The sequence below is a fragment of the Haliaeetus leucocephalus genome, unplaced genomic scaffold, assembly GCF_000737465.1.
Source record: "Haliaeetus leucocephalus isolate CR32 unplaced genomic scaffold, Haliaeetus_leucocephalus-4.0 Scaffold1, whole genome shotgun sequence".
NCBI classification, from domain to species: Eukaryota; Metazoa; Chordata; class Aves; order Accipitriformes; family Accipitridae; genus Haliaeetus; species Haliaeetus leucocephalus.
This window is the reverse complement of record NW_010972437.1, coordinates 5301462-5327674: the sequence shown is the minus strand read 5'-3', so window position 1 is coordinate 5327674 and position 26213 is coordinate 5301462. Positions and strand designations below refer to the sequence as shown.

At 38.0% G+C, this 26213-nt stretch overlaps 1 protein-coding gene across 1 annotated transcript; it reads right to left on the bottom strand.

Moving 5' to 3' along the window:
- Window positions 1–1456: 1456 nt before the first annotated feature.
- On the bottom strand, window positions 1457–26213 carry CARF (calcium responsive transcription factor). Its single transcript, XM_010569148.1, has 14 exons — window positions 26103–26213; window positions 24311–24532; window positions 23077–23197; window positions 20724–20853; window positions 19001–19085; window positions 15123–15312; window positions 12643–12763; window positions 11573–11716; window positions 10898–11131; window positions 10342–10504; window positions 9281–9356; window positions 5292–5422; window positions 3905–4271; window positions 1457–1575 (listed from the first exon to the last, which is right to left on the bottom strand). Exons 1-14 carry the CDS (start codon window positions 26211–26213, stop codon window positions 1457–1459), a joined length of 2214 nt encoding a protein of 737 aa, XP_010567450.1.

The following is a 26213-nucleotide window of genomic DNA, read 5'->3' as shown; positions in this document are numbered from 1 at the left end:
TCCTGTTTTTGTTTTTTTAAGTCTGAAAAAGAGAAAGTCCTCAGATTGCATTCTTGTACAGCATGCAGAAAAAAATACCTAATTTTATGATGAAGTTCTCAACCACTTAGTAGGAACTAGTAACAGAACTACTGATATTGCTGTATACAAAATACTCTGAATGTTGCTCTAAGAATTCAACATCTGAAGCAAACAATGTTATTGTTTAACTTGATATCTATGTTGGCATCAATTGCATTTAATTCACTGCTTTAAACGGATTCCAAGTTATCTGTGGATGTATCTTTTTTTCCTTAAAGAAACAAGTCTGTCAGATTATGCAGCTCAGTGCTTGTCACTTATTATGGCTTTGGCTTAAATATTGCTAAAAGATATTTATCATATTCTGTTTTTTAAAGATTCCTGGTAATTATTTTAAGTAATACAGACCACTTTGGTCCTAGAAGCTGCCGCCATTGAAAAAGATGAGTTTGTTTTCTGAATATTATAGAGACAGCACACTTGCACATACCGCTTGGATTTGTATTATTTGCTTTGTTTTCTTGGGCCTCTCTTTGTTAGTGATGCATCCGTAAGGCCTACATCATGAGCAGCAGCAGGTTATATAATATTTATCTGAGCTGATAGTGTAAGTGCATGAAGCAAAAGGTAGAAAACCTGAAAAGGCAGCATCAATCATTTTCCGTGAGACAAGCCTCCTGCATTTAGTTGTTATGACCAACTGCTAATACAGTACCACTGCAAAGGGTGTATGCAGCAATGAACCTCATTATAAAGCCAGAACATAAGTTTAAAGATGTCAAAGTTGAAAACATTCACCATTACAATTCATACACTTTTCCTCATCATACAATCTTACGTTCACCTGCCAACCTCACCTTTCTCCTCTCCTTGATCTTCGCACCATTAACATTATGATCAGGTCAAAGTTGCATTTTCTTAAGCATCCACATCCTTCATCACTTTGAAATTTAGCATCTTGGACCTTCATTTTGTCACAAAACCATTGCTGTATTGATACACTTTGCTGTTGGATTCTGTGGTCTTGGAGCTGGCAGATTCTATGGTCTCTGTAGTGCCGTAACAGTCAAGGGTTTCAAGGAGAAAACCAAACCCAGCATGTGATCCACATTTTAAAGCTAAGGAATTAAACTGTGGAAGACCTTCAGAAATGTTGACCAAAATGGGCCATTTGGATAGCATCCAAATTACTCAAAACTTGAAACAGAAGAGAAAGGTGGTGTTCCACAGGGCAACTGAATGACCTGGAATTGGCAGCGAGCCACATCAGTCATAAATCAAAACAGCTGGCCATCAGAACTAGTGTAAAATATGCCTAACCTGAATGTCACAATACGACTTAAAAAGAATGGCATTACTTTGAGAGCACCCGCCTTCCCTTCCAAGACGTTTATAGAGTTCTCTGATTTGAAAAATCCTTCTAGGCTTCACAGATTTAAATAGGTGAGGAACTATGGCAGTCTCTGATATTATCTGGCTCCATAGACAATGCTTTTTCTCTTGGCTCTTGTTTAACTTGGCTCACACAGGTAACACCCTCTGCATTTTCTTCAGCTTAAAAAGAAAACAAAAATAAAACATTGAAGTTCACACTACACTGATAACGCTTCAGCCCCAATAACTGTATGCATTTAAAAGAAAAAATATTTCAGGAACTCAAGCTAATAGGTAAAGCATTTGTGAAGTTAACTGCTGTTTAGTTTGACAGCCAGTTATGTCATCTACTGTGCTATAAGGCATTGCAAGTTGATATGAATTCACAGCAGTAAGGGCCCCCTCAAGTAAGAGTATTTAAAACATCTTCTAAAAAAAAATATGTTTGGAGATACAAAATTACTCTCACAGAAGATGTCTTTCCTCTTTCCCATGGAAAAATAAAGCTACCATCTTACTTTTTTTTTTTCTTTTCCAGGGAAAAGGAGGAACGGAGGTGCTGCTGCTGCAAAAATTAAAGCATGTTGATTTAGAGAATGACTTACGCTTCAGGCACTTATACTTCTCAATGACTGCACATATATTTTCAGCAGGAAATAGCTTATTCTTAAGTTAGCACTTGGATGAGAGAAAATCCAGAATGTACGGGATAATTTTAACCAAGCGCATATGTGCGTAAGTGTATGCACACACAGAGGAGAAAAAAACATCTTGAAATACACACTGACTGAACTGCTACTTTCAAGTATATGGTTCTTCCTCCAAATAAGCTCTGTAACATTATTCCCTCTTCAGTCTAGACTGGTTTTTGTCCTCCTCCAGACAAAGAACTTGCCTCTGAAAAAAAAAAAAGTATCTGTGCATTTTATAGGCAACTCCTCCACATAACTTAGGAATGGCACCAATATTCTCACAATTTCCAAATTCAGGCTGATGATGATAGACTGAGACCTTGACCAGAAAAAAAACAAAAAGGAAATCCCAAAGGAACAGTGAGTTTAGTCCTTGCAGTTATAGAATTTTATATTTGACTACATTTCTTTTTGTGTAAACTAATGGTACTTCTTTAAAAATTCACTTACAACACTCATCACTTACAAAAATTTTTGAGAGGCATCAACATCTAGATTGAACAAATAGGTTAAACAACTGAATGGATGAGGTAAATTTGATAACTTCTCTGAAATTCTTTTACCCTGAATGAAAACAGAATTTCTCAGAAAATTAGTCAAATTCAACTATAAAAGGGAAAACAACCAGTTACACAAACATGAGTATAGCAGGCAGAAAATCCCTTAAATTTGATCATACTGCCACAGTAAAATATCCCAATATTACTTTAACACTTATTAATTTCAGTATATTTCCTCATGTACCCTTTATTTCCTTTTTACTTCTTCATCTAGTCTTATATTTCCATTTTCAGAATATTACAGAATTTAGTACAAATTAAGTTTTGCTGACCTGCGAAAGTCATCAGGACATATGGAGATAATTATTGCTATGGCATTACAAAGGTGTAGGCTATGATCTAGCACATCTTTACCTACATGTTCCTGCAAAACTACTCAAGAGTCATCTTTTTAGAAGTCATAGATGACAAGAAAAGATAATACAGAAATAATAAAGCATTGCACGGCTAACATTTTAGACTCCCTGAAAAGTCAAAAGATTATGTTGCAATGATCTATATATGCTCCGTATCTAATAAGTGTTCTTCACCAAGAATTAGAAATCATTCTTTGAGAATGCAAGCTTTCATTCTTAGTCAGGTTCCATGGCTGAGAATTCAAAGACTGTATCTATATTTGATAACAATGGTTTTAAGGAGCCTTCTATTTTGAAAGTTATTTATTTATAGTGTTTACTGTGTATTTTTTTAAAAGTATTTTGAAATAGAAGTTTGAAATTCCAAGCGATTATGTACAACTCCAACTGATCACTGCTAAAGCATATTGATGACTACAGGATCCTAGTAAAAGTTTATTAAAAAATTCAAAAATCTGCTGGGATGGTGCAAAGAAAGAAGTCACCAAAACCCCCACATTTCTTTCCAAAGAGCTCTAACTAGATTCAGTATTGGCTATTTTCTATTCTTATTTTTCCTTTAAAAAAATTATTTTGAAGATCATAATTTTAGCTAAATATTAGGATTTTTGACAAAAATATTGTGTTAATCAAATAAGTTGGTAATTGGTCAAAGAAAGTGATAAGCAGTTTAACTAAGAAGTCATCTTTTTACAGCAAAAACTAAAGGGTTTTTTTTGTTTTTTGTTTTTTTTTACACTCAGCATGTTTTCACAGTAAAAACTAATTAGAATCAGCTGAAAGAAGTCTACACTGGAGTTCCCCATTATCAACACATTTCTCTCCTTTCTTCAAGACACACAAAACCCAAAATCCACCATATTTTCTTTATTTACATATTATTGGGAAGACTGCAACTTACTAAGTGCTGGATGGCTGTCCACAATCTGTACTGGAATAGTGTGTACATCTCCCAGGAGAATCTGATGAACTCCTCCTTCTAGGCTTCTGGAGTCATCTACCCCTCCAACTGCTACCAACTGGCCCATGGTGACCAAACTCTGATCACAGCCAGGCGGAGCCCCAAAAGCAGAGGCAGCAGTGCTATGCTGTGTTAGGCCAGCACCTGCTTGCAGACTGTGTCCTTGACTGAGTACTAGAGAATGGCTGGTTATTGCACTCCCTATGGAATCCAGGAGACTTGCAGGGCTGGGAGGGGAATGGTTATTTACAGCTATCAGGGCTGTTGATCCATTTGTGGAGGTAAAAGTTGACTGCAGCTGTAATCCCTGTGAAAGAGAAGGCAGAAGAACTAACATACTAGTATTTACAGCAGGAGGAATTTGCATTTAATGGCACTTATTTTGGAATGCTGGAACTGGATAGCTTCTGACTTCCAATACATCATCTCTTTTGAACAGTCAATCCCCGCAACCCTAGGTTAAAGTTGTATTAGAAAACAATTAGGACAATGGTATCCAGCAGCATCTAGAAGACTGCTTATGACCATAAAGCTCTAATTTTGGATTGATATTTGGTTTCAAATCATTCCCTGATACTGGCCATTTCCACAAGAGGTGGGCACTAAAAGCTAAGCATACTGCTTTGAAAAAAAAAAGGGAGTGAGGTGGAGCCAGGCTGTCTTGAGAAAGAGAGGGAAACAGCAAGTAAAACAGCACCTTACTGCAGACTATATTTCTAGGGAAGAGATCATGCATTTCATTGGGGTTCAAGAAGCATGAAGGTAGCTTTTCAAATAAGTAGTTAGGGAAGAAGGCTATAAGAACCAGCTTTGAAGGAAGGTGAACTTTAGAAGAAGCTCTTTTAGCATGACATTCTTATCCCCACTCTTCAGCCTTTCAGCCTGGAAATTTACAGATCTGAGCTGGAAGCAGTTTTAGGATTTTAACATATTTTCTTCAGAGGCTGGAGGAGGTTTTAAAGGAATAAATAAGACTGAATTATCCCCCCTCAGTTTTCCAGCATCTTCATTATGAAGACTGGACCATGTGGAAAATGAATTGACGCTTGGTTTGAGGCAGAAACCCACTACCTTCATCCTCTTAGTTTTGCCTTCACAAAAGACCCTAACTTCAAGTGTCAGAAGATGGTAGTGGGATCTCCTGCACCACAGCTATATGCTCTGTGACATGCAAGAGAGGCCAACATAAGAGCTGACAGCTATTTCAAAGTCCACGTTACCTAGCCAGTGTTTGGGTCATTAGCTGTGAGGGAACTTGCAGTTCTCAGCTCGCCTTCAGCATTCCCAGCACACAACGTTTGACGTTCTGTAAACAACTTGACTGTACCTGAAGTTGTGCAAATATCTTGGGCTGAATTGAAGAGAGTGAAGACAACAGCTGAGCTGTTTCTGGTAGTAAGGACTCCCCGCTCTGGTTGGATTCTGCTTTGGTGACAACTGACTCCCCTGCTGAGCTCCCTACAGTGCCACAGAGAGGAAGCAGTTATGACAAATTTCTTCTTCCTGTTTAAAAGCTTCCCCTGCAAACTGAACAAACCCCTTCAATCTCCATATAGACATATAAAAGACATGTATATATATACATATATGCTGTTCTCTTTGCAGAAGAACTTGGATGGTAAAGAAAAAAGGCTGGGTATGAGAAAAAGACAACGCTGTAGGAAGATTGTATGTGCCTGTTCAGAGTGAAAAAAGAAGTACCAATAAATCCATTGTGGAGAGCAAAGTAATTGCACCCCACACTGTACTTTGAATTTCTAGTTATAACATAAAAGCTGAAACATTTCTATCAAAGCAGCAATCAAATAATTTGACAATACATACACCTCAGTAAGGGCTCAGAAACAGACAGGCATCAAAAGAAAGGGCTGTCTTCCAAAACAAAAATCTACGCAGGAAATCCTCTAAGCCTCACCACTCCCTTCCAAACATCTTCATGGAATTAGGATAACTTCTATGCAATATCTCACCAAAAGTCCATTTATCTGGAGGCCTTTCAGCCTACAGATTACATCATATCCTCAAAATTCTTATTAATGCAAGAATGATGGACTTCATTTCCTGAAGATTTGTAAAAATTAGTATTCACTTGTAGCAATTTCTGCAAGAAAAATTCCCATGGGATCATTCCATTTCCTGTTTGAGCCACCCAGAACATTTTGGTTAAGATTTATCCAGACACAAGCAGACATTGCTTAGCCTCTTGTTTTGCAGTTTCACTGCTATAACTGTAAAAGACGACCTTGCCCTGTGCACGTAGATTAGCCTGGTGAATGGAAAAAAATTGAGAATGGCCAATTGCAAACAGTTTTCTAACAGGAAATCATACAAAAGTTTCCAGCAATCTAAGTGAGTAGAGATACATTTTGCAACACATATACCTATATGCAAACTCTAACTCTTTATTGTAACTGACCATAAAATACATTCTATAAATCTTCTTGAACACAACTACTTCAAATATTTAGGCTCTTTTTAACACTATACAGAGATTCCATATGCATATGTGAATATTCACATGTAGGAAGAGATGGTAGTTCTTTCCTTAGTGTATTCTACACCAACATGCCTAGGAATAAAGCTAATAGTTCAACTCCTAATCTAACCACTCCTTAGACTGCATGGGCATTCAGTATGAATGCCAGAAGTTAAAAAGCCCCAAATATATATATACACACAGGTACTTTACCTCACTTGTCATTATACTTCATAAAAGATGTAAAAGGGAGCACACTTAAGTTTGATAGTTACAGTGATTCTTACACCGAGGAGAGAACAGAGAAAGCTGTATCATATAGTGATATGGAGTTCTGCGCAACAAGAAAACAAACAGCTGGGTTTAGTTCTGTTATTGTTTGGTTTCTTAAATGTAAATTTGTCCCCATTCAGCACAAGTTAAAATGAAAAAAACCCATATACACACAAAAGTTTGAAAAGACAGTGTTTTCCCTTGCTACCACTTCACATAAATTAATGAGAGCCGATTTTTTCAGTCAGGCTTCTTTTTTTGCTTAGACTTGTATTACAATTATAAACATGTGTTTGCAATGTGTACAAACACATACCCACATATATAAGGGAAGACAAGATATACTGGAATTAGAGTAACTGCTTATGTTCACCGAATTGGTGCACATATGCAGAAAACTGAACAAATCCAATTCTCTAGCTTCCTTTAAAATTCAGTATGTCACTGGATAGATGTTTACACATTCGATAGGCTACACTGCCTTAGAAAATTATCTGTGAAAGACAAAGAAAGCAAGAATTGGTCTTCCTGAACCTTCGCCAGCATTCAGACAGTTCATACCAAAAGTCATCCCTGCTGAGCTCTATCACAGCTGTTGAAGGCACAACTATTCTGTGTCTCTCCATAAAAGCACAGTAATAGAAATATTAACATAGACATGCAAGTTTAAGCACGGTAAGTCTGCTCATATTGCAAATTCCTTTTTTTCCTAAAAAACATGACTTCCTTAAAAAAGAGGGACACTAATTCAAACTGAGCCTAAAAATTTACCTGTTGTCCTCTGACAGTTGTCAAGACTGAAATTCTTGCCCTAAGAGCACCAAGCATACATGATGCTTTTCTGTTCAAATTGATCCATTGCAGCAACAGCTAAAATAAGAGTTTAAAAAATCCCAAACAAAACAAAGCCCAATATTGGCCTTTTTAACTGTAAGTGCACTGGTGTGCATGGAACAGCTCCATGTAAATTAGGTTCACCAAGTCATTTAGGAGAAATCACACAGTGAGCCAAACCTCTGGGGGTTTATATTTCCTGCTACAACAAAGATAAGAAATAGGTCATGAAGTGACAGGGGCCAAAGGGGAAAGAAACCCAAACACATCAGGACTTCTTCAGGCAAGAACCACAGTGGAGGATAACTGTTGACATGAGTAAGTCTTTAAACATGACAACTGTGGCAGTGTCCCTTTGGTCCCTCTAGACTTCTCTATCAGCTGTCTGGAACAAAAAGTACCCACAACCATGTTCCAGTTAAATGGGAAAACAAGCTGGCAGCACCACTGAGATTAAAAACATATAAGAAGTCTGCAGCATTATCTTAATGTATGCAAACAGTTAGGCTCTTCCACCTTGCTTCAATCATATCCCTGCTAAAAGCCAACAACTTTTCTGATGAGTTTCATAACAAACCTATTAAACAAGGGATGGGGAAAGGATCCACAAACATGCAGAAAAGTTTTTTTGGTGTCACAGTAGACAAAATATCCTTGAAACCTGGGGAAAAGGGCACAATCATCTCTCATTTTAAATTTATTATCAGTTACCATGTTCCAGCAGAGCATCTCAGCCTATGTGTAATCCTAACTATGTGGGTAGCAAGTAGACCTAGTTACAAACACCCGTATTTTGGTTTAGTACATGTTTTGAAGTTGAAGTAATAGTAGTAGGAACCCACTTTCAACAAAGGAAAAGTAGTGTAACCAGTGTCTTCAAAAAAACCAAACCTTTGACCATGAACACATAAAATCAAGTTTCTGTAGAAATCTACACTATCTACACTCTGGTTTTGCAGCAGAGTAGGAGGAAGTTTAACACTTTGTTAGGTGGCTCAGCAGTTGCTGGGAAGAGATGCTACTTTAGCTTCACATATTAATAAAGAGGTTACACCACATAAAGAACTGAAAAAACATATCTCACAGCTCTGCTGCCACTAAACACCTGTGTTTCTATTTCTGTTCTAAGCGTTAAGGAAAAATGGAAAACAGTGCTCTCAATTCTGGCAACAGAAATACAGCATTCCTTTTTCAGGGCCTGAACCTAGCAGTGGAACTCATCAAGCCAATGACTTTGTGAGAAGCAGGAAACCCAATATGCATTCAAGTCCTTTTTAGCAAGATGTTTAAGCATGTGTGAAGCACAAACCATCAAGGAACTTAAGTACCCAGTTGGCTCCTGCGTGTTGTGTGCCCTGACAGATATAGCTGTTCAGTAGGAATTTAATTCTCTCTACACAGGTGTTATTATGCACCTTCATCTAAGACAAGATGTTCTTTCCACATAACCATCCCATTAAAATCTTCAGTCACTTGAGGATGCTAAATAAAAGCCAAATTTATAATTTTCATACTTCTACCAAACCCATCATGACTACACGTATTTTTCCACACATGCAGTCAAATAGTTAAAAAAAAGTATGTCAAATTAGACACACCAAAATAATCCTTCTTAAGTTCAGCTGAGTGACAGAACATGACAGCAACCTCTCTGAAAGGAAACTGAACTTCTGTGACATAGCTAATAAAACAAATCACATTTGGAGACAGCTAAGTTATTAATGCAGTCCTACCATCTGAAGGTGGTGAGGCAAATGTAACAGTCACTGTCTCTGTGAGAACATTCCCACTGTCTGTGGTCCACTGCAGCTGAAAGGAAAAAGACCTCAGTTCTCAGAAAGGGTGCAAGTTTATCTATTACAGGAACATAGGCTCAATACAGGACCCATAGGAAAACAGTGTCTAAACCAACACTTTCTTACAACCATGCATTTTGGGAGCTCTTGGTTTACAAAAAAAAAAAAAAAATTACTGTAAAAGATTTTTTAACATGCATTATATCAGGAAGGCTAAAGTCTGCTCATGACAATTCAAAGACTTTAAAATATAAAATAGTCAAACCATTTGGCTAACTAACAAGTATCACTCACTCACCTGGGCCAAGAGCAGTGTAGGGAGAGGGAAAAGACTCATGACAGCATGATTTAACAGTACAGTTTGTCAAAGCTGATTTTAAATCAGCAATTCTTCAGCAGTCAGCCTTGTAACTGGGAAAACTAGGGTCACTGTGTATCCCTTATTACTCAATAGGTGGAAGAAAATTAAGGAACAACACGTCAGAGTTACCGAGCATCCTGAAGTACCTACTTCATGCTTACTTCACTTGCTATAAAGTACATTTATTAATATTTACACATTCAAAATGTTGTGCAAGGCCTAATTTAGACTGCCTGAGACATACTTCATCCCCATTTTTCAGATACAGGAAAGTAGTAGTAACCTCTCCAAAACACAGACAATGACAAAGCCATGAATAAAATTTTCTGATGCATGCCAGTTTTTCTACACCACATGGCTTTCAGTTAATGCAGTCATCATGAAGTGCTAGTATTGTAGTTTTTCAATCAACTAATAGCAATCGAATGCTGATGAGATAAATACCAAATAAGGTCAGAAGGTTTTAGTCACATTTAATCCAATCTTGCTCAGCCAGAGATTCCACTGAAAATATTGCTGCTGGAAATATAAAGTCATAGAGCATTTTGGATGAAATACAGCTAAGTGGTAAAAATTTAAAATAAGATTTCCAGTATTTAACTCCAAAAATCAAAAAGAAACACAAAGGCCAACGTACCATTGCTGGGATACTTTCTGAATTATACACCATCTCACCATTCCTCAGGGATTTCTGCACTTCATGAATGTGGTTCTTGATGTCATTCACAGTGGGGAAGAAGGACAGGTTATGTCTTTCTGGCACTTCATCAGGCTTGAATAATTCTCTTTCCACATACTTTCTGTCACATGTTAAAGGACATTAAAATGTGTGTATTTAAAATATATTGTGCTATCTCTCTCTGTTATAGACACTGCTACCTTCTCCCTCCCCTTGTTGCAATGACAAGAGCAAGCTAGATGATCTTCTGACCCAGTTCTTTGTGCATCTGCTACAGAGTTTTGAATTAAAAATCCCCATTTATTCAACTAACGTTAGGAGGACAGCAGCTCTTAGTGGCTACCTATAATAAAATGGAAAGAGGAGACAAAAGCTGGGAAAAACAGATTCTCATGACATATAGGAAATATTCTCAGTAATGCATCAGCACTGCCATTCAGTTGCAAACCAAATTAATCAAATGCAAAAGTAGATACAGCACTACAGACTGAGAGCATGTCAGACAGTTGTGTACCTTAGTTGCTTCCTCACTGCATAGACCTGCTCTATTCCCTGAGACACCAGTTCTCGGATCTTGTCTGCCACTTGAGGATGAAGTCGGGAAGGCAGAGTACAGTTCTCATCTCTAACAACTTCCTCCTCCTCCTCAGGAGAAGACACAGACAAATGGGACGGTGAAGAAGGGAGGCAGGAAGTTTCCATTTCATGATATTGGTGGGCTTGCTGAGTGGGTAACTGTACATACCACCTGGCAAGAAGGAAAGAGTTTCTACACACGATTCTCAAGCAAAGGCAAAAAATGGGGGAACAGACTGACAATCACAAACAACCTAGTTAGACTGACTTAAGTTTTTACAGCCCCTGAGCTGGAAGATACTGCCTTTCAGAGCTCAGGGCCCTCTCACACCTTTCAATGCAAAATAAACCAGCTCAAACCCCCAAATAAAACTATTTCTATCTATTTCCTGCATGAAAACATCTGCTGAAGTTCCACAGCTTGGTGCTTAACACATTTACCATATTAATACTCCAAAGCCACATAAGTCTTACTGACATTGTGGGATTTTTTACTATTGATATTAAGCAAGAGCCTTAATAAAGTGACTAAGTAAAAAATAAATCAAACCAAGAAAATTATTGCTCTTTTTTGCTTCATTTGTCAAGATAAAGAAAAAAATGGAAGTTTCACCTGAGGACACCGCCAGCATCTATCAAGTTCTTCTTCAGCATGTTGAATGCTTTCTCCTGCTCCATTCTTATGATTTTCTTGTCAATTTTAGGGTCAGTAGGAACCCTGTATTCTGGAAACTTTTGAACCTTTTTAATATAGATCCTGCCAAGAGGGCGGGGGGGGGGGGGGGGGGAAAAAAAAAATTTTTTTTTCAGTATACTTTGCCCTCAAGGAGCAAAGATAAAACCCCCACCTACTTCATATCAGATATTAGTATAGAAAAAGTTCAAGCAGAGTGCTGCAGGGGGTGAAAAGCCTCTAAGAGAACTGTAGAATTGTTAAGGACACATCAACAGAGATGGATGCAGACAGACACACTTCTGTTCCAATCTGGAAGCCACTCAGCCAGAGTCATTTTGCACCTCAGCAAAAACCCTCTGTCCCTCAGTATAGTAACACAACACCATTCTGAACAGGTTGTAGTTCACCCAGCTTGAAGCCAGAAGTGAGCACATACATACCTAGCTGCAACTGTCCAGGTAAACACACTCTTAGCTCAATAAAAACTGAACAAGCACCCAGGAGAATGCTCAAGGACAAGTTAAAAAACCCATTAGCGTTGGACAAGGAGAAAGTCCCCAGTGAACAGGAAAAACTGTAACTCCTTCAGCAAATAGAACATCTACTAAATTAGGATGATTGGCTGATATGAGTGCAATTAAAAGCCTGAAGGAAAAACAACAAATAAGATGACAAATAAGTTTTAGGACCAAAAATGGTCACTATAGGACACCACAATAAGTAACTAATGCTTAGGTAGAGAATGATTCCCACTTGTACTCCACATCCTGATGTACTGCTACTTTGCAACCAGGCAACCTATCAAATCTCAGCCTTACTCAGTTTAACAGGACAGCATTTCCTCCTCCTCTCTAAATGAGTATCAACCTCAGGTTAACAAGGAGATGAAGCTAAGAGCTACAGTGCATATCAGCTACCACCCCCAAAGAGTGCTCCGTCAAGACTCACAGAAAGAAGGCTTTCTTAGGATGCTGAGTAGCTCTTCCAGCTTTATAGACAATTCTTACCTTGCTGGACAAGTGGCTTTGTACAGATGGCCAGAGACGCTTTCCTGCTCACCAGCTTTTTTGGGCTGGAACCCTTTCCTCCTTGGTCCATATTGGCACTCCATTACAATGGCTCTGCTTCCTGGGAATGGAAAGTAATGCACTCTATTTATTCAAGCAACCACTGAAGGTATTACAGTAAAACAGTAACTACAGAAAAGATGAGAGTTCCAAAAGAGTTATTTCTGTTTACCATCAAACTCTTCAGAAGGCAGAACACATAAGTGTAGCAAGCACTCAAATACAGTGCAAATGCTTCTCTCACAGCATGTAAGGAATACAGAGCATTTCCAAAGCACTTCCCAAACATATTATACCTCACAACACACCTGCAACATATATGAAGGAAAAATACTGGATTCTGCCCTGGTGAACACCAATGCTTTACAAGATAAGCAGCCTTGCAAGTGACCAAAGGAGCACAATGCTGGTAAGAAACATAAGAGAAGCAGAATCCCCCAAATAACTGAGAAAATCCACATCTGAAATCAAAGGTCAGCAGCTATTTCCAGCCTCCTCTCTCAAATGAATACTTCAGACCATGCTGTCCCATAAATTCTTACTTGCAAGTCTGGCCTCTCTTATCTGCTAAATAACACTGTTTCAGTGTGGCATACCCACACAAAACTAGACACGCTTAAAGAAATACTGCTTAGCTCTTAACTTGAAGTAAGTGACAACTTCTAGTCAGACCTCTAACAAAAGGGGTAACAGGCATAGCACTAAAGTGGTCAAGAAATTCTTCCCAATTTATTCCACGTCACGTTTAGTTATTTTTTATTTATAATTCATATACTCCAGTATGCAGGCAAGGAGCTGCCTATACAACAAGTGATATAACCAAAACCTTTTTAAGAACCACAACAGCAACATAATGTGTTTCCATAAGATACCCAATGTTTTATTGCCTTAGAGTGTGACATTAAAAAAAAAAACACAAAAAAACCAACTTAAAAAAATCAATGCAAATAAAGAAATAGGAAATTTAAAAGAGAACTATGTATAACAAACAGATATCTTGTCTCTTTTTCAAGAACAAAATACAAGTTCTAGGATTGAAAAGACTTCAACAGCTTTAAACTAGTCCTTGCTAATATGAATCTCAAAAGCAATTTGATGGGGCCCTTGTTTTATGAAAGTATCAACTATCCAAAATTCTTACTAAAAATAACAAACAAGATTTTGATGATTAGTGCATGTTTTACACTACAGGAAGCTAGCCACCTTCCCACAGCTGAAGCACAGCAGGGAAGGTATTACAGATTGGTTACACTTATGCAGAAGGGATAAGTTCCTCAAAAATACCACTTTTGTCCTGCACTGTTCAGAATTCAGTTATCTGGGATTTAAACTGCAGTTCAGTAAATCACATTTACAGCCTCTGCTCTACAGGTGTAAAGGATTTTAATGAATGCTCTTCATAGAGGAGTTATAAACTAAACCTAAATGTATTGGAAAGGCAACATGTTAAAAATATACCCAATGCCTGTTTGGAGGTCTGAGCAAAGCGAAAAAATATTACAATTTAATAATGTGAGTCTCTATTAGTCTACAACATTTTAAAGAAAAAAAAAATCTATGTGTGTTTTTGGTCTAAATATCATACTGTGGGGCAACTAATTTATCAGGCAAATCTTAGAGGGAACTAAAGATGTCTCATATACATTTTGAGGAAAAAATAAAAGTGTAAATTGTTTTGGCTTTGTTCTTAGTTTTCTTATACCTCACAGTTTATGGCTGAAGCTTTAAAACTGGTGCTAACATTTCACTTTTTCAGTTACTTTCAGGAAAAAAAAAAAAAAAGAAAAAAACAAGCACATAACCTACATTCCAGTCATTCATGATCCCTATGTAACAATTAAAACCTGTTCATTTCATATCTGAATGAACTCTTTAGTAATCTCACATATGCATTGCATGAGCTAAATTACCAACCTGTGAAGTCTGCACACTCATTTTAAAAACCAAAAATCTGCCTGTTGACATATGTTGCAGTTTATTTTGTCTTTTAAATTTAATTAGTTTTTTTAAAGGGTGCCACTTAAATAGTTTATTGACTCCTGCGGAACAAACTCTTCAAAGGATCTCCAAGTTAGGCAAGAATACTCAAACAAGCTCTTACCCTTACGAGAACTTTCACATCCTGATGGAGCAGATGGGATCTCCACCTAAAGATCTCATCACAAAAAACCCCATCAAATGGTACTTAGTAATTTATTTCTAAAGAACAAAAGGAAATAATCACAACAAAACATAAGCCCGTGGTTTCAGGGAAACAAGCTCCTTCAGACTGTGTCATGGAGGTGCCCAAGCTGCTCTTTTTTTATGTTTGTGCCTTGACTTTACCAACACTAAGGAACACCATAAAGATCCTTCTTTATGGCCAGTTAGCAACTGATGTTGAAATTTTGAAAGTAGTTATTAAAATAAAAGTTAGTTACCTGCATTGACAAAGGGGATCCCATCATATGGGACATACTGAGATTTCCACATCAACCGTGTGGCAGGTTTGGCTGGGCTTGGAGACTGGCGCGTCCCCCACACACTTTGTGTTTGCTGCTTGTGTAGCGTTAGAACGCTCTCTAATTCTGTCTCGCTCACACAATAGCCGCGGTACGAGTCCCCAATTTTCTGCATGGAAAGGAGGTGAAATAATAGGATTATTCACCCAGCTGACTGCTGAACATTACACAAGAAAACAAAAGCAGTCAGGGACTCTGGCAGGTGAGGACACAGGCCCAGATTTTTGGTGTTTGATGGTTTTTTTCCCCATACTAGTATCCTCACAAATAGATTTACCATAAGATCTAACACCAGAACAGTCCCCACTGAGGTCAGGAGTTTGTCAGCCCTCCAAGACCCTAAGTAAACCAAGAACCCCTGAAAAGATTACAGTTACTGCCAACTCTGATTTCCACAGGACAACTTCACTCCTGTTGTTTCTGCCACCACACCAGTTGCAGTCACCTCCTACACAAATTTGTCTTAGGCAAACATTTTCACTTGACTCCCACAGAGAATCTCTGAGGCATTAAAAACTGTCTATGCATCTACTTCAACACACACGTGCTGCACTGAGTCTGTGGTTAGCAAGACCTAAAGTCAACAAAGAACAAATGAACACCTTGTGAATGAACTGGGCCAGCACAGTGCTGCTGCTAGCGCAAGCCTAAAAGCAGAGGGTTATGTATGCACCGGCTGCATGAGTCGTTCTGAGACACCAGCTGCTTACACTTCAGCAGCTCACTGCACTGCAAGCCCACTGCTCCAGCAGTTAAGAAAATCTGCATAGGCTGCGCTCAAACAGCTGTGGTGGGGAAGAGAAGCTGGCAATTGTTTAGCCAGAAATTATAAATAACATTTCTGTCCAAAACTTGATCTGAAAAATCCAGGAGAAGTAAGGCAGCCTGAGAAGTACCACAAGTACCTTCTTTACAGAAACCTGGGATGCCCCCTTTCGCAAGAGGGATTACAGTACCACTCCACACAGTGAATATTGCGTGACCAGCATTTTTCTTTCCATATCTTATACCTGTCACTATAAATAGGTCATTGGCCTTACTCTAGGGAGATGAGAAGACTGATAAAACTGTTGTGCCAGAAAAGTAGCAGTAACAGTTATGGCACTGTCTCCTATTCTGGCTTTACTTCTGCGCAAGAGCAATCATTTTCCCAAAATTGGTGGGAGGGGAGGAGGAGAAGAAAGTCATACAGCACATAGAATCCCTGCTCTCTAGGAGCTTCCCAAGTAGGAACAAATGGACAAGTGAAACCATCTGCTCCACACAAACAAATGAACTTAGCTTTGTAGAGTTGATTAATTAATGCAGTTTTTAATTACACTGTATTTCAGTATGCTGATACATGCTGGAAATGCATCCTGATCAGACCACTGAAAACTAAGTAGGTTGTAGAAAATAACCATTTATTTTTCAAATCCACTTTTTATTAACAATTTAATTACCTCAAAGTAATCGAATACTCTCCAACTCTTTAACTCCAGCCAAGCTACAAGCCAAAAAAAGGGGCATTCCTTTTCTCCCTGCTGGCCTTACCTCAGCATGGGTACATAAAAGCTTACACTGAAGTACACATATCAAGACTGCAGTTTTCCTTGAGTGAACTAACAGCAGCAGGATACCAGAGGCATTACACTGTCTATGCACAGCAAGTGTAAGCTGAACATTTCAAGGCAGTCAGGGAATCAACACCAAACACAGAGCTTAGTGCTAATTTTGGAAAGCTGCAGCTTATATTGCTCTGCGTTTGTCTGCAGTACTAATTGCCAAAGGAGTCATTGCCCTTCAGAGTTCAGTCCTGGCCAGCTCCCTAGGATACACAATTGGTAGCATGTACCTGGGCCACACCATGGCTTCATCTGCTTGCATCTTCTGTGAAATTCACAGACTTCAACACTGTTTACATTTGTTTCTATTCTGGCAAGTAACTGAAAGAGTGGAACTGTGAGTTGATATAATCATCTGCACCTCTACTAGATCTCCAAATTCCAGTTGGACCTTTCAATCCTGTTACTAGTAACAAAACATTCTGCAAGACAGTCACACCTGAAAGATAAATGACACCTCAAAATCCCATTGTCTCGAGTCTGTGCCCATGAAAAGGCACATGCATCCTAGCAGTCTCCAATGGACTTACACTGTGTAACTGACAAACTCAGCAAAGCAACTCTGCTGATAACACACAAGGAGGAAGAGGATTTGAGTTATTCCTCCCTGGATGGGCTGACTTTGCAGGCAGAACAGCAACAAAATAACTTTTTTTTTTTTTAAAGGAACAGGGAGGATTAATGCATAGGGGCACTGGTTCTGCTGAACAGCAGAGGCAGATGTTCTACATCCTCAGAACACATTCAAACAGACAACATTTTGATTTCCTTTTCTTTAAAAACAAGAACTCTTCTATAAATGCTGCTGCTGTGAATTTTAAACACAGCAGGTGAAATTGCTCATAATAGACTCAGATAGATGAAGCAGATCATAATACAAGTCCTCCTATAAAATGAAACCAAAAATAAATGATTCAGGTAAGCTACCTGGATGTTAGGACAGGAAAATATGTGCCACAGTGCTAAAAACACAGTAATAAGGGTTATAGATCTTATTGGACTTTAACAACTCACTGGCCAACTGAATTAAGTGACTCATTCTGTGAAAATGGTATCTCCACCATGGAAGAATTAATGTTATTGATTTTCTGACCTCTTAACATTTAAGTGGATATAATAATGGACAGTACTGTTTGTATGAAATAACAGGCATATAAAAAGAGGAATAGATTAATATATTAAGTTAATTTAAAAGTTATTTCTAAGTGGATACAGAAAGAAATTCAATTTCTAAGTCCCTGCAACTGCAATTTCCAGTTATCAGTGGCCAAGAAAATAGGAAAAACCTCAAATGGTAGGGATATCTGAAGAGGTGAACCAGCTAGAGAGGGTATGAGTTTTCCTTTAAAAAAGTATTAAGGGAAAGCAAAATAAACATCTATCAGAAGAGTCTGGTAGCAGGAGGAAGGGATAGGTGATCTCTCAAGAATCTTCCCATCTCCCCTCCCTTCCTTTTAAGTGATTTATGATGCATTCTAGCTGTTGATATCCCCCCAGTCATCAGGACAGCTCTGCAGACATCTAACAATAGGCAAATAAAGAGAGTTCTGTTTAGGTCAAAAGCCATCACAGGGAATAAAGTCAGAGCACTTTTTAACAAAAGAGAAGACAAGCACAGGTAACGATGCTGGTACAAAAAAAAAAAAAAAAAAATTCTGTGAGAGTATCTAAAATAGAAATCCTTAGTAAAACATTGAGATTAAGGTACTCTAAGTCCCAGACTTGACGCTGGCAAGTTATAGGGATTTTGAGTTCTATGTGACAATATGAACAGCTGCAGACTTAGACCATACAAAAGCAATTTTCTTCTTTAATTAATGGATCACTAAGGGCAACAAAAACCAGTTTGCTCAGCAGAAGACAACAGAGCTTGCACTGTAGTTCAAGAGTGAACTGTAACATGGCGCACAATGGCTTTCCCAGCGCTGTATGGCACTGAGATTTCAGAAGCATATTTTTTGCTTCAGGAGTTCCTGATGGTCAGTTATGCTAGCATTCCCAAAAAAGGAAGGGATACCATAGCATTTTATGTGTTTAAATGTGCTAGTAGTACCAGTTTGTACCAGTACTATTTCATAATATCAGGAAGCTTGAACACAACTTCTACAACTATGAATTATTCCTTTCATGGAATAGGATCAATATCTTAGACCTAGATGATAAAACATCAAGTCAGAATTCTTTGCAGCCCACCTCACAGTTCCTGAGACGGCGTGCCCATGCAGGCGTATTTGGTGGCAATGGCTGGAGAGGGACAGGAAAGGGATCTTCCACTATCCTGAAAAATAAAAAAAATATAGCAGAAGTCTATACAGACATCCAAGAAAGCAACAATTTAGTCTAAACTACAGGTAACATATCAGATCAGTGCATTATGTATAACCCTACAGCATATGATCAAACTACAGATATTGTATCAACTTGCTTTAAAAATCTGGGGTTCATTTTCCCAATATTCTATTTCATTGTTGAAATAATTCACAGTAAATATAAGTATTTGAAAAAACCACTGTTTTCTACATTCAAGAAGTCCTCTGAGCATTCAGTATTCTCAGTATTATTACTTGACAGCAATAGACAAGACATGGTGAAATAGACAGGTTGATTATCTTGATAATTTTCTTATGCAGACTGATGGTAGAATGCTGAAGATTAAAACCAATATCAAACACTTGTTACATGCTGCACATTTTAGTATATTTTAAATTACTGAAAACCAGCTCCAATAGCTATTTTATGTACATATCTAGTTTCTCCATACCCTAAACCCTGGGGCAGAAACAGTGCTTACTCAATGTTTATTATTCCAAAACTCAAGTGCATCACCTCCTGTCCATACAAACATGTCTCCTTTCCAGGATTATTTTTCTAACAGGTACAGACTGTGTCCACAAAATCCATTCACAAACTGTTTCTCTTCTTTTAAATGTTTCTTGAATATATATAATTTGTGCTGTAGTGAGATTAATCTCTTCCACATCTTGATTTCAAAAGAGCATAAACCAATGCAAAGCCAGCCTGCAGTCCACAGAGCAAACGTCGTCTTTAGATTTTTTGGGGAGTTTTTTTGTTGTTGTTTTGTTTGATTGGTTTAGTGGGCATGGTTGATTGTTGGACTTGATGATCTTAAAGGTCTATTCCAACCTAAATGATTCTATGATTTGGTTTCGGGGGTTTTTTAAGCAAAAAAGAATTTCAGAGTATTCAGGAATTAAAATAGTACGCATCACTTAGCATGGGGACAGAATCAAGTGGACATCAAGAGAAGAAAAACATAACAACTATTTTAACTTTAGAAATTTTGATAACCAATCTGCCTGTCTACATGTTCCACCGAAACACACTGTTAGCAGCTACTTTCTCATATTTATCAAAGGAAGCTGAAGAAGTTATCCAGAGAACAAAGATTAGGCTCTTCCTGTTAATGCTGACTATTGAAATCTCTCTCTCTACAATTAACTCTTCTTGCGGGAGGATAGTTTATATAGGTTTTAATATACTCATACAAGAAATTCTGCTCACTCAAACGTCAACTTTCCCTGCAGTTCCTTCACTGGATCACTTTCAACTCTTGGATGGCAGTATTAGTGTCTAGTTGGAGTGATTTCAGTAATTTGCACTGTGTTACTGTGTTACTTTGTTACTGTGTTACTAAAGGCCCACCTATTGTTCTGGACAGAATATATCCAACTATTTCTGGAATATAGGTACTTCAATTGCTTTTTCCACTGCTCTAGCACATACAAAAGCCGCCTGCAAACACAGTTAGCTAGACATCATTCAGTAATACTAAGGGTTCATAACCTCCATTCTATACTAATTTTGTGATAACCATTGCAAAAACAAACGGCAGGAAAAAAAGGCAGTACTAACAGTGGATCAAAGTGATTGTTCATCCTTTTAACTCCTGACCTACCTGGTGGTTGTTTTTTTTGATACGGTGAGAGATGCCTGTGGATGTAGAATGTAACTGCTTGCACTGTCTGCTATAGCAGCCACCGCCACAGTCTGCAAGTTCCCATCACCACACTTCTCTTCCGAAACATCTTTGCAAAAATACAACAGTCTTCTGGTTAATAACTGAACTCAGAATGGGGAAATGACAAGCTACAATTAAACTTTGTGTGTTGGAAAAGCAAGCATTTTGACATATGAAATAGGATTTCTAGATGATAAAGTAGTTTAATAGTTGTGAATCAATACTCAAACTCTAGGCATACATATGAAGATACACTTGATAAGGTTGGTTGTACTCAAGGACTTTGGTAATCACGCTACGGCTAAAGAATCCTTCCACAACAAAGCAAATAATAAGAAGAACTTGTAAATTACTCTGCTTTACATTTTCACAAATCCATATAGGATTGCACACTATTTTGTTCAGCTGCAAATAACACACTGGTTGCTTCTCAACTAAGAAAAAAGGAGATTATGATATTGCTTTGTACTTAGAAAAGAACACCTAAACAAGAAAAAAAAAGGCCTCTTGTAATTGAATCTGACATGCTGTTAGAACAAATGTTTTAGCCTTTCTTGATAACAGGGAGCAATCCATAAGCCAAAACAATACTGTTAGATTGAAGCCTGTGTGTGTAGTTAAAAAAAACATAACGGAAAACTGTGAAAGCAGATATTTGATACTTTGGTCTCAACATAAAGAAAAGGGAGCTCTCTTTAGATGCCTCTTTCCCCCATCCTGAGAAAGTGATAAGCTATTGACTCAGTACAGAAATCACTCCGCTAGAAAACTTGTTCCAGAAGATTCAAAAGTATGCATTTCAGAGTACCACCACTCTGGCTCAAAGCTCAAAGCACTGGTTCCTTCTACACAGATGTGCCCTTAAGACACTACGGCCTACTCTGAAGCCTGTGCCATTTCATGCATTACCACCATGTGCAGGCAAGTGAAACTCAAGGTTTGACAGTCCATTCTCCTTCCCCTTTAATCTCCATAGTAAATCACCAACAAGTCTTCCTAACTGTCTTTTAAAAATCAGATAAGTACAGAGTCTTTTATACAGTAAGTCTCTAGGAAAAAAACAAACAAACAAAAACCCCTGTAGCACTGTTGTAGAACATGTATTCAAACACTGTGAAACTGAGCTATTTCCAAACAGGGAGCCCCACTTAGGATGAAAAATGGGAATACAAAAATACTATTCAGCATTGCAACTTATTGCCTACAAAAAGTAGCAGCAATTCTTTAGTAACTAAAGGCTTAAAGTCACTTGTGAATACACTGTAACCAGAGAGTGGTTTTACACCCACAAGAGCAGGTGGAGAGGGAGAGAAGGATGAGCATTAGTGTAGAAGCAAGCCTTTCAATGCAAGGTCATGAAACCATATTCCAACTCTAAGTGAAAAGATCATGACTTGAATCCCAACTCTTTTCTATCCACCCAGCATCAGGATTCTAGTCTTACGTTTGAGCTCTCATTCCATAAGAGCACTTATCTAGTGCTGAGATTTTGAGAATTTGCTCAGATTTTGAGAATTTTATACAGAAAATGCAAAATTTTAAAAAACCTTGGAGAGTTTAACAAAATGTGACAACCTAGTTCTCAGTCTTATTCTGTGAATGCAAACTAGTACACAGCATTTTGCCACCCAGCAAGGCTTGCAGATAAATAATCAATGCCTTCAGATTTCACTATGTCCCTTTTCTAGCAAAAAGCTTAAAATTTGCGCTTCTAGTTGTGCATCTCACCAGATACTTAAAATGTGACAATTAACACAGTGAGGGAAAAAATTCAGCAATGAAGTGAAAGTTACATCTCATTTTCTTCACTGGGAACTAAATTTCTACCTAGGTACTTCATTTCTGGCTTCACAAAAGATGCATCATCAACACTGATCTCTGGAACAGACCAGAACATTAATTCTTCTATCTGCGTTACATGAATTAACTACTTCACTCAAAATGAAGTAAACAGACAGTGAAAATTTGAAGCTGCTAATATAGCTGTCTGACTTGGCACAAATATCCTTATGAATGGTAAATAAGGCAAAAAGCAGCTTTGTGCTCGATATCTCAATCTATCCATTGCATATCTAAAATTAACATAATAGCTCTTATTTCACAAGGCTTTTGCCCAACAGAAAACGTGGTGTATGGGGTGCCAGATTCAGAATCAGAAAGCAGATTCAGTAAGCACGTACTTTTGTCTTGTAACTGACTAAGGAAAGGAAACACATACAAACAAGGTGTTACGGAAGAGATCATGAAGCCACAAGAACACACACCCTCAAGTCCCACAGATTAAACTCACCCTGTGTGCTGGTCACATCCAGAAGTTGACCTTGAGGAATGATCACTTGGGCCATTCCTGGCTGGGCAGAAGGAATGACATGCAGCACCTGTCCATTTTCTGACTGGCTGGCAACAATCATCTGTAAGGCAATTACACCAAAGCTTGAATGGCACTAGTTCACAAATGGGTTTGCTTATTGCCAGAACAGGAAATATTTTGGTTGGAATTAGGGCCTGTAAATTAACTTGATTTCACATAATAAGGAAACTGCCTATTTACTGTCAATTTCTTAAAATTACTTTCCGTCTTTTAAAATAGCCCTTTAATTGATAAAAGGAAATAATAATAAAAAAACTTAGAGGATTCTACAATGAATTACACATTTATTTGAAACTTACAACACTATTATTAAAGCTATCAAAAGCCTGAAAGCTATTCATAGCTGGATTCAGTGTAACTCCATTCATGGACTAGCAGAATTAATCACAACATATAAAATTATTGACCTTTACTCCTAAGAAACTGACCTCTATGGACAGCATTTTATACAAAAGGAGGTAGAAGAAAAGCTCCAGGACTTAAAAAAAAAAAAAATTAAATCTCCTAGAATTCTGGAAAACTTAAACAACTCCTTATGGTATATTTTCCCATAACTACCAAGGACTTGTTCCCAACAATGTTACAAAACCTAGTGTAACATAAAATATCATCTTGTTTCTGATTTATTACACTTTAAATGGGTGAAGTGTCTTTAGTGACAGTACAACACATGCCAACCAAACCCTCTGGGTGAGAGAGTTACCTTTTTACAAAATGAGTGTTAAGAATTACAAAGCGCTGTTTTAAGCAAATTAATTGGGGCGGGGCGGGGAGGAGAGACATAGTGGGTTAGCTTATTGCCAATGTTCCAATCCGCCCCCCCCCCCCAAAAAAAAAAACACAGAGACACTTATCCAGGGAATATAGAGAAAGCAGCAGTGGTAGAACTATGAGATCTCATCACACAATAACATCCAGGCTTGATAATGACAAAAGTTGTTTAATAAAATTAGTAATGGCTGCAGACGGGATTTGCCTACCTGAGGAAGGGCAGCTGGAGCATGAACTGAACCACTGAAAAGTTTCACCTTGTTGCTAAAGATAAAGTCTGAATCAGCCGTTGTTACAACAAACAAGCACCATATAAAAGAGTTCTTCAAAGAGCTCCCTCCTCTGTGAATACACCATCTCCCCTGCTTTCAGACACACTCACCATCGATGCACTGGGCCCTCCTAGGGGCTGCAGCTCATAGAGAGGCTGCCCGGGTTGGTCTACCAGGTGGAACTCCTCTGCAGAGCGAGGCTGCGGCTGGGGGGGCCGCACGGGCACAGACAACGATTGAGAACTGCCCGAGAGGCGTACTGTGATGGGCAAGGCTGCGGGAGAGTCACTCTGTCCAAACAATGGATCCCTGGAATCCATGCAGGTTAGATGCTTTCACAGAGGAAGAACAGTAAAATGTACTTTAATCTTGAGTAGCAATTTCTATTAAGAAAAAAAAGAAAAGAACATTTAAAACCAGTGTGCTGTATTGTATATGTGGAGGGAGCTCCTGTCCTTCTGATCAAGAGGCTATTATTAGCAGTTCTGTTTTCCATTTCCATACTGAAAATGTATTCATGTTTCTGCTTCCTAGAATAAACTCTCTCTACTTCAGGGAAAGAAAATCCCTTGTGCCCAAAATCTGTTTCCCAAAACCACTCCATCACTTCAAAATATCTCAAGTCTACCCAGAAACTGAGAGAACTTATACCAAAACCTCCCAAATGTACAACATCCACCAACTTGATTTGACTTCAAAAGAAAACCTAGATACTATTCTACTTGGCCTTTAGATACATGCATTTAGCTACAAAGACAAAAATCTCTATATGCTTTCTTAATTCTTTATCACAGAAGAAACACAAGCAACACAAAACCACCAATTCAAGTCCAAGAATTATACAGTCCAAGACCAAGAATCAGATTTTGCAAGTCAAAAAAATAAGTACTCAGAGCTTATTCTCATCAAGCTTGCAGTATCAAGTTCTTACAGCACATCCCATTTTCATTAAATGTAAGCGTTTAAGCACAAATATCTGTCACGTTGAAACTCTGACAACACAAATATTAAACATGTAAAAATAATGGGAAATAGCCAGCCCTTGTGCAAAATATCATGTCAGGCTGTCATTTGGCCAATGCAAGGAGTGTCATTTGTCGTATCTCTTGCAGCAATCATGCAAGCAACTCTGACGTTTCTGCTACAAAAAGTTGTAAACTACAAATCCAAAGAGTTGGCAAAAATATTTCTAAATTTAACATTAAGTCAGACCTGGGCCAAGTAACCTTCTCAAAAGTTCTGCAGGTATAAATCTTCTGTGATAAAACTGTCTACTGTAAACTACACCAGAAAAGCAGCGACAAATAAATGGCACTAGTTGTGTTAAAGACATTGTGTAGAGACCATAAGCACACTAATAAATCACTACCTGAATTATATTTTATGCTAGCTGAAGTAATCTGCAGAAGAACATTTATGCACAGAAATCCCTCTGGCTAGGGCTATCTGGCAATATTTGATAATAAATACATTAAAGACTCCCCTTCCCCAATACCTACACAGATGTCTTGTGTCCCTGGATTCTTACTTGCCACATTTGGTCACTAAGCAATTTGACCTGATTTTCCAGTGTTCTGAACCCCTCCTACTCCAAAGCATGTCATCAAATATTCTTTTATTAAAGGATTTCGTTAACACAATAAAACATAGGTTTCTTCAGCACTCTAATAGGTTCTATTAATATAATTACTAAAAGTTGTCATTACATGTAACATCCGGATATTTATCGGTTCAAAACTGAATGGCACAAGAATCCAAGGGAAGGAAATGCTGTACTTTTTAAAAAGACATGATGTATTATTATAAAGGCAAGAAAAAACACATTGATGGACTATCATACTATAAATTCATCAGAAAGGATGTAAAGAAAGCAGCTACAAAGACAGGCTACTCATACCTCACCTGAAAAACCTGATCATTTGTTTCTGACTCTCCTGGACTATCACAGTTCCCTACGAACAAATCATTAGATCCTTCCATAGGAATGTCATGGTCAGCTCCATTTTTTTCCAT

Coding starts and splice junctions, on each gene's coding strand:
- CARF (XM_010569148.1), bottom strand. CDS start 26,213: ATGGAAAAAAATGGAGCTGACCATGACATTCCTATGGAAGGATCTAAT. Junction 20,854..23,076: donor GGATGTGACCAGCACACAGG/GTGAGTTTAATC, acceptor ATTTTTGCAAAG/ATGTTTCGGAAGAGAAGTGT. Junction 11,717..12,642: donor AAAGCCACTTGTCCAGCAAG/GTAAGAATTGTC, acceptor CCCTCTTGGCAG/GATCTATATTAAAAAGGTTC.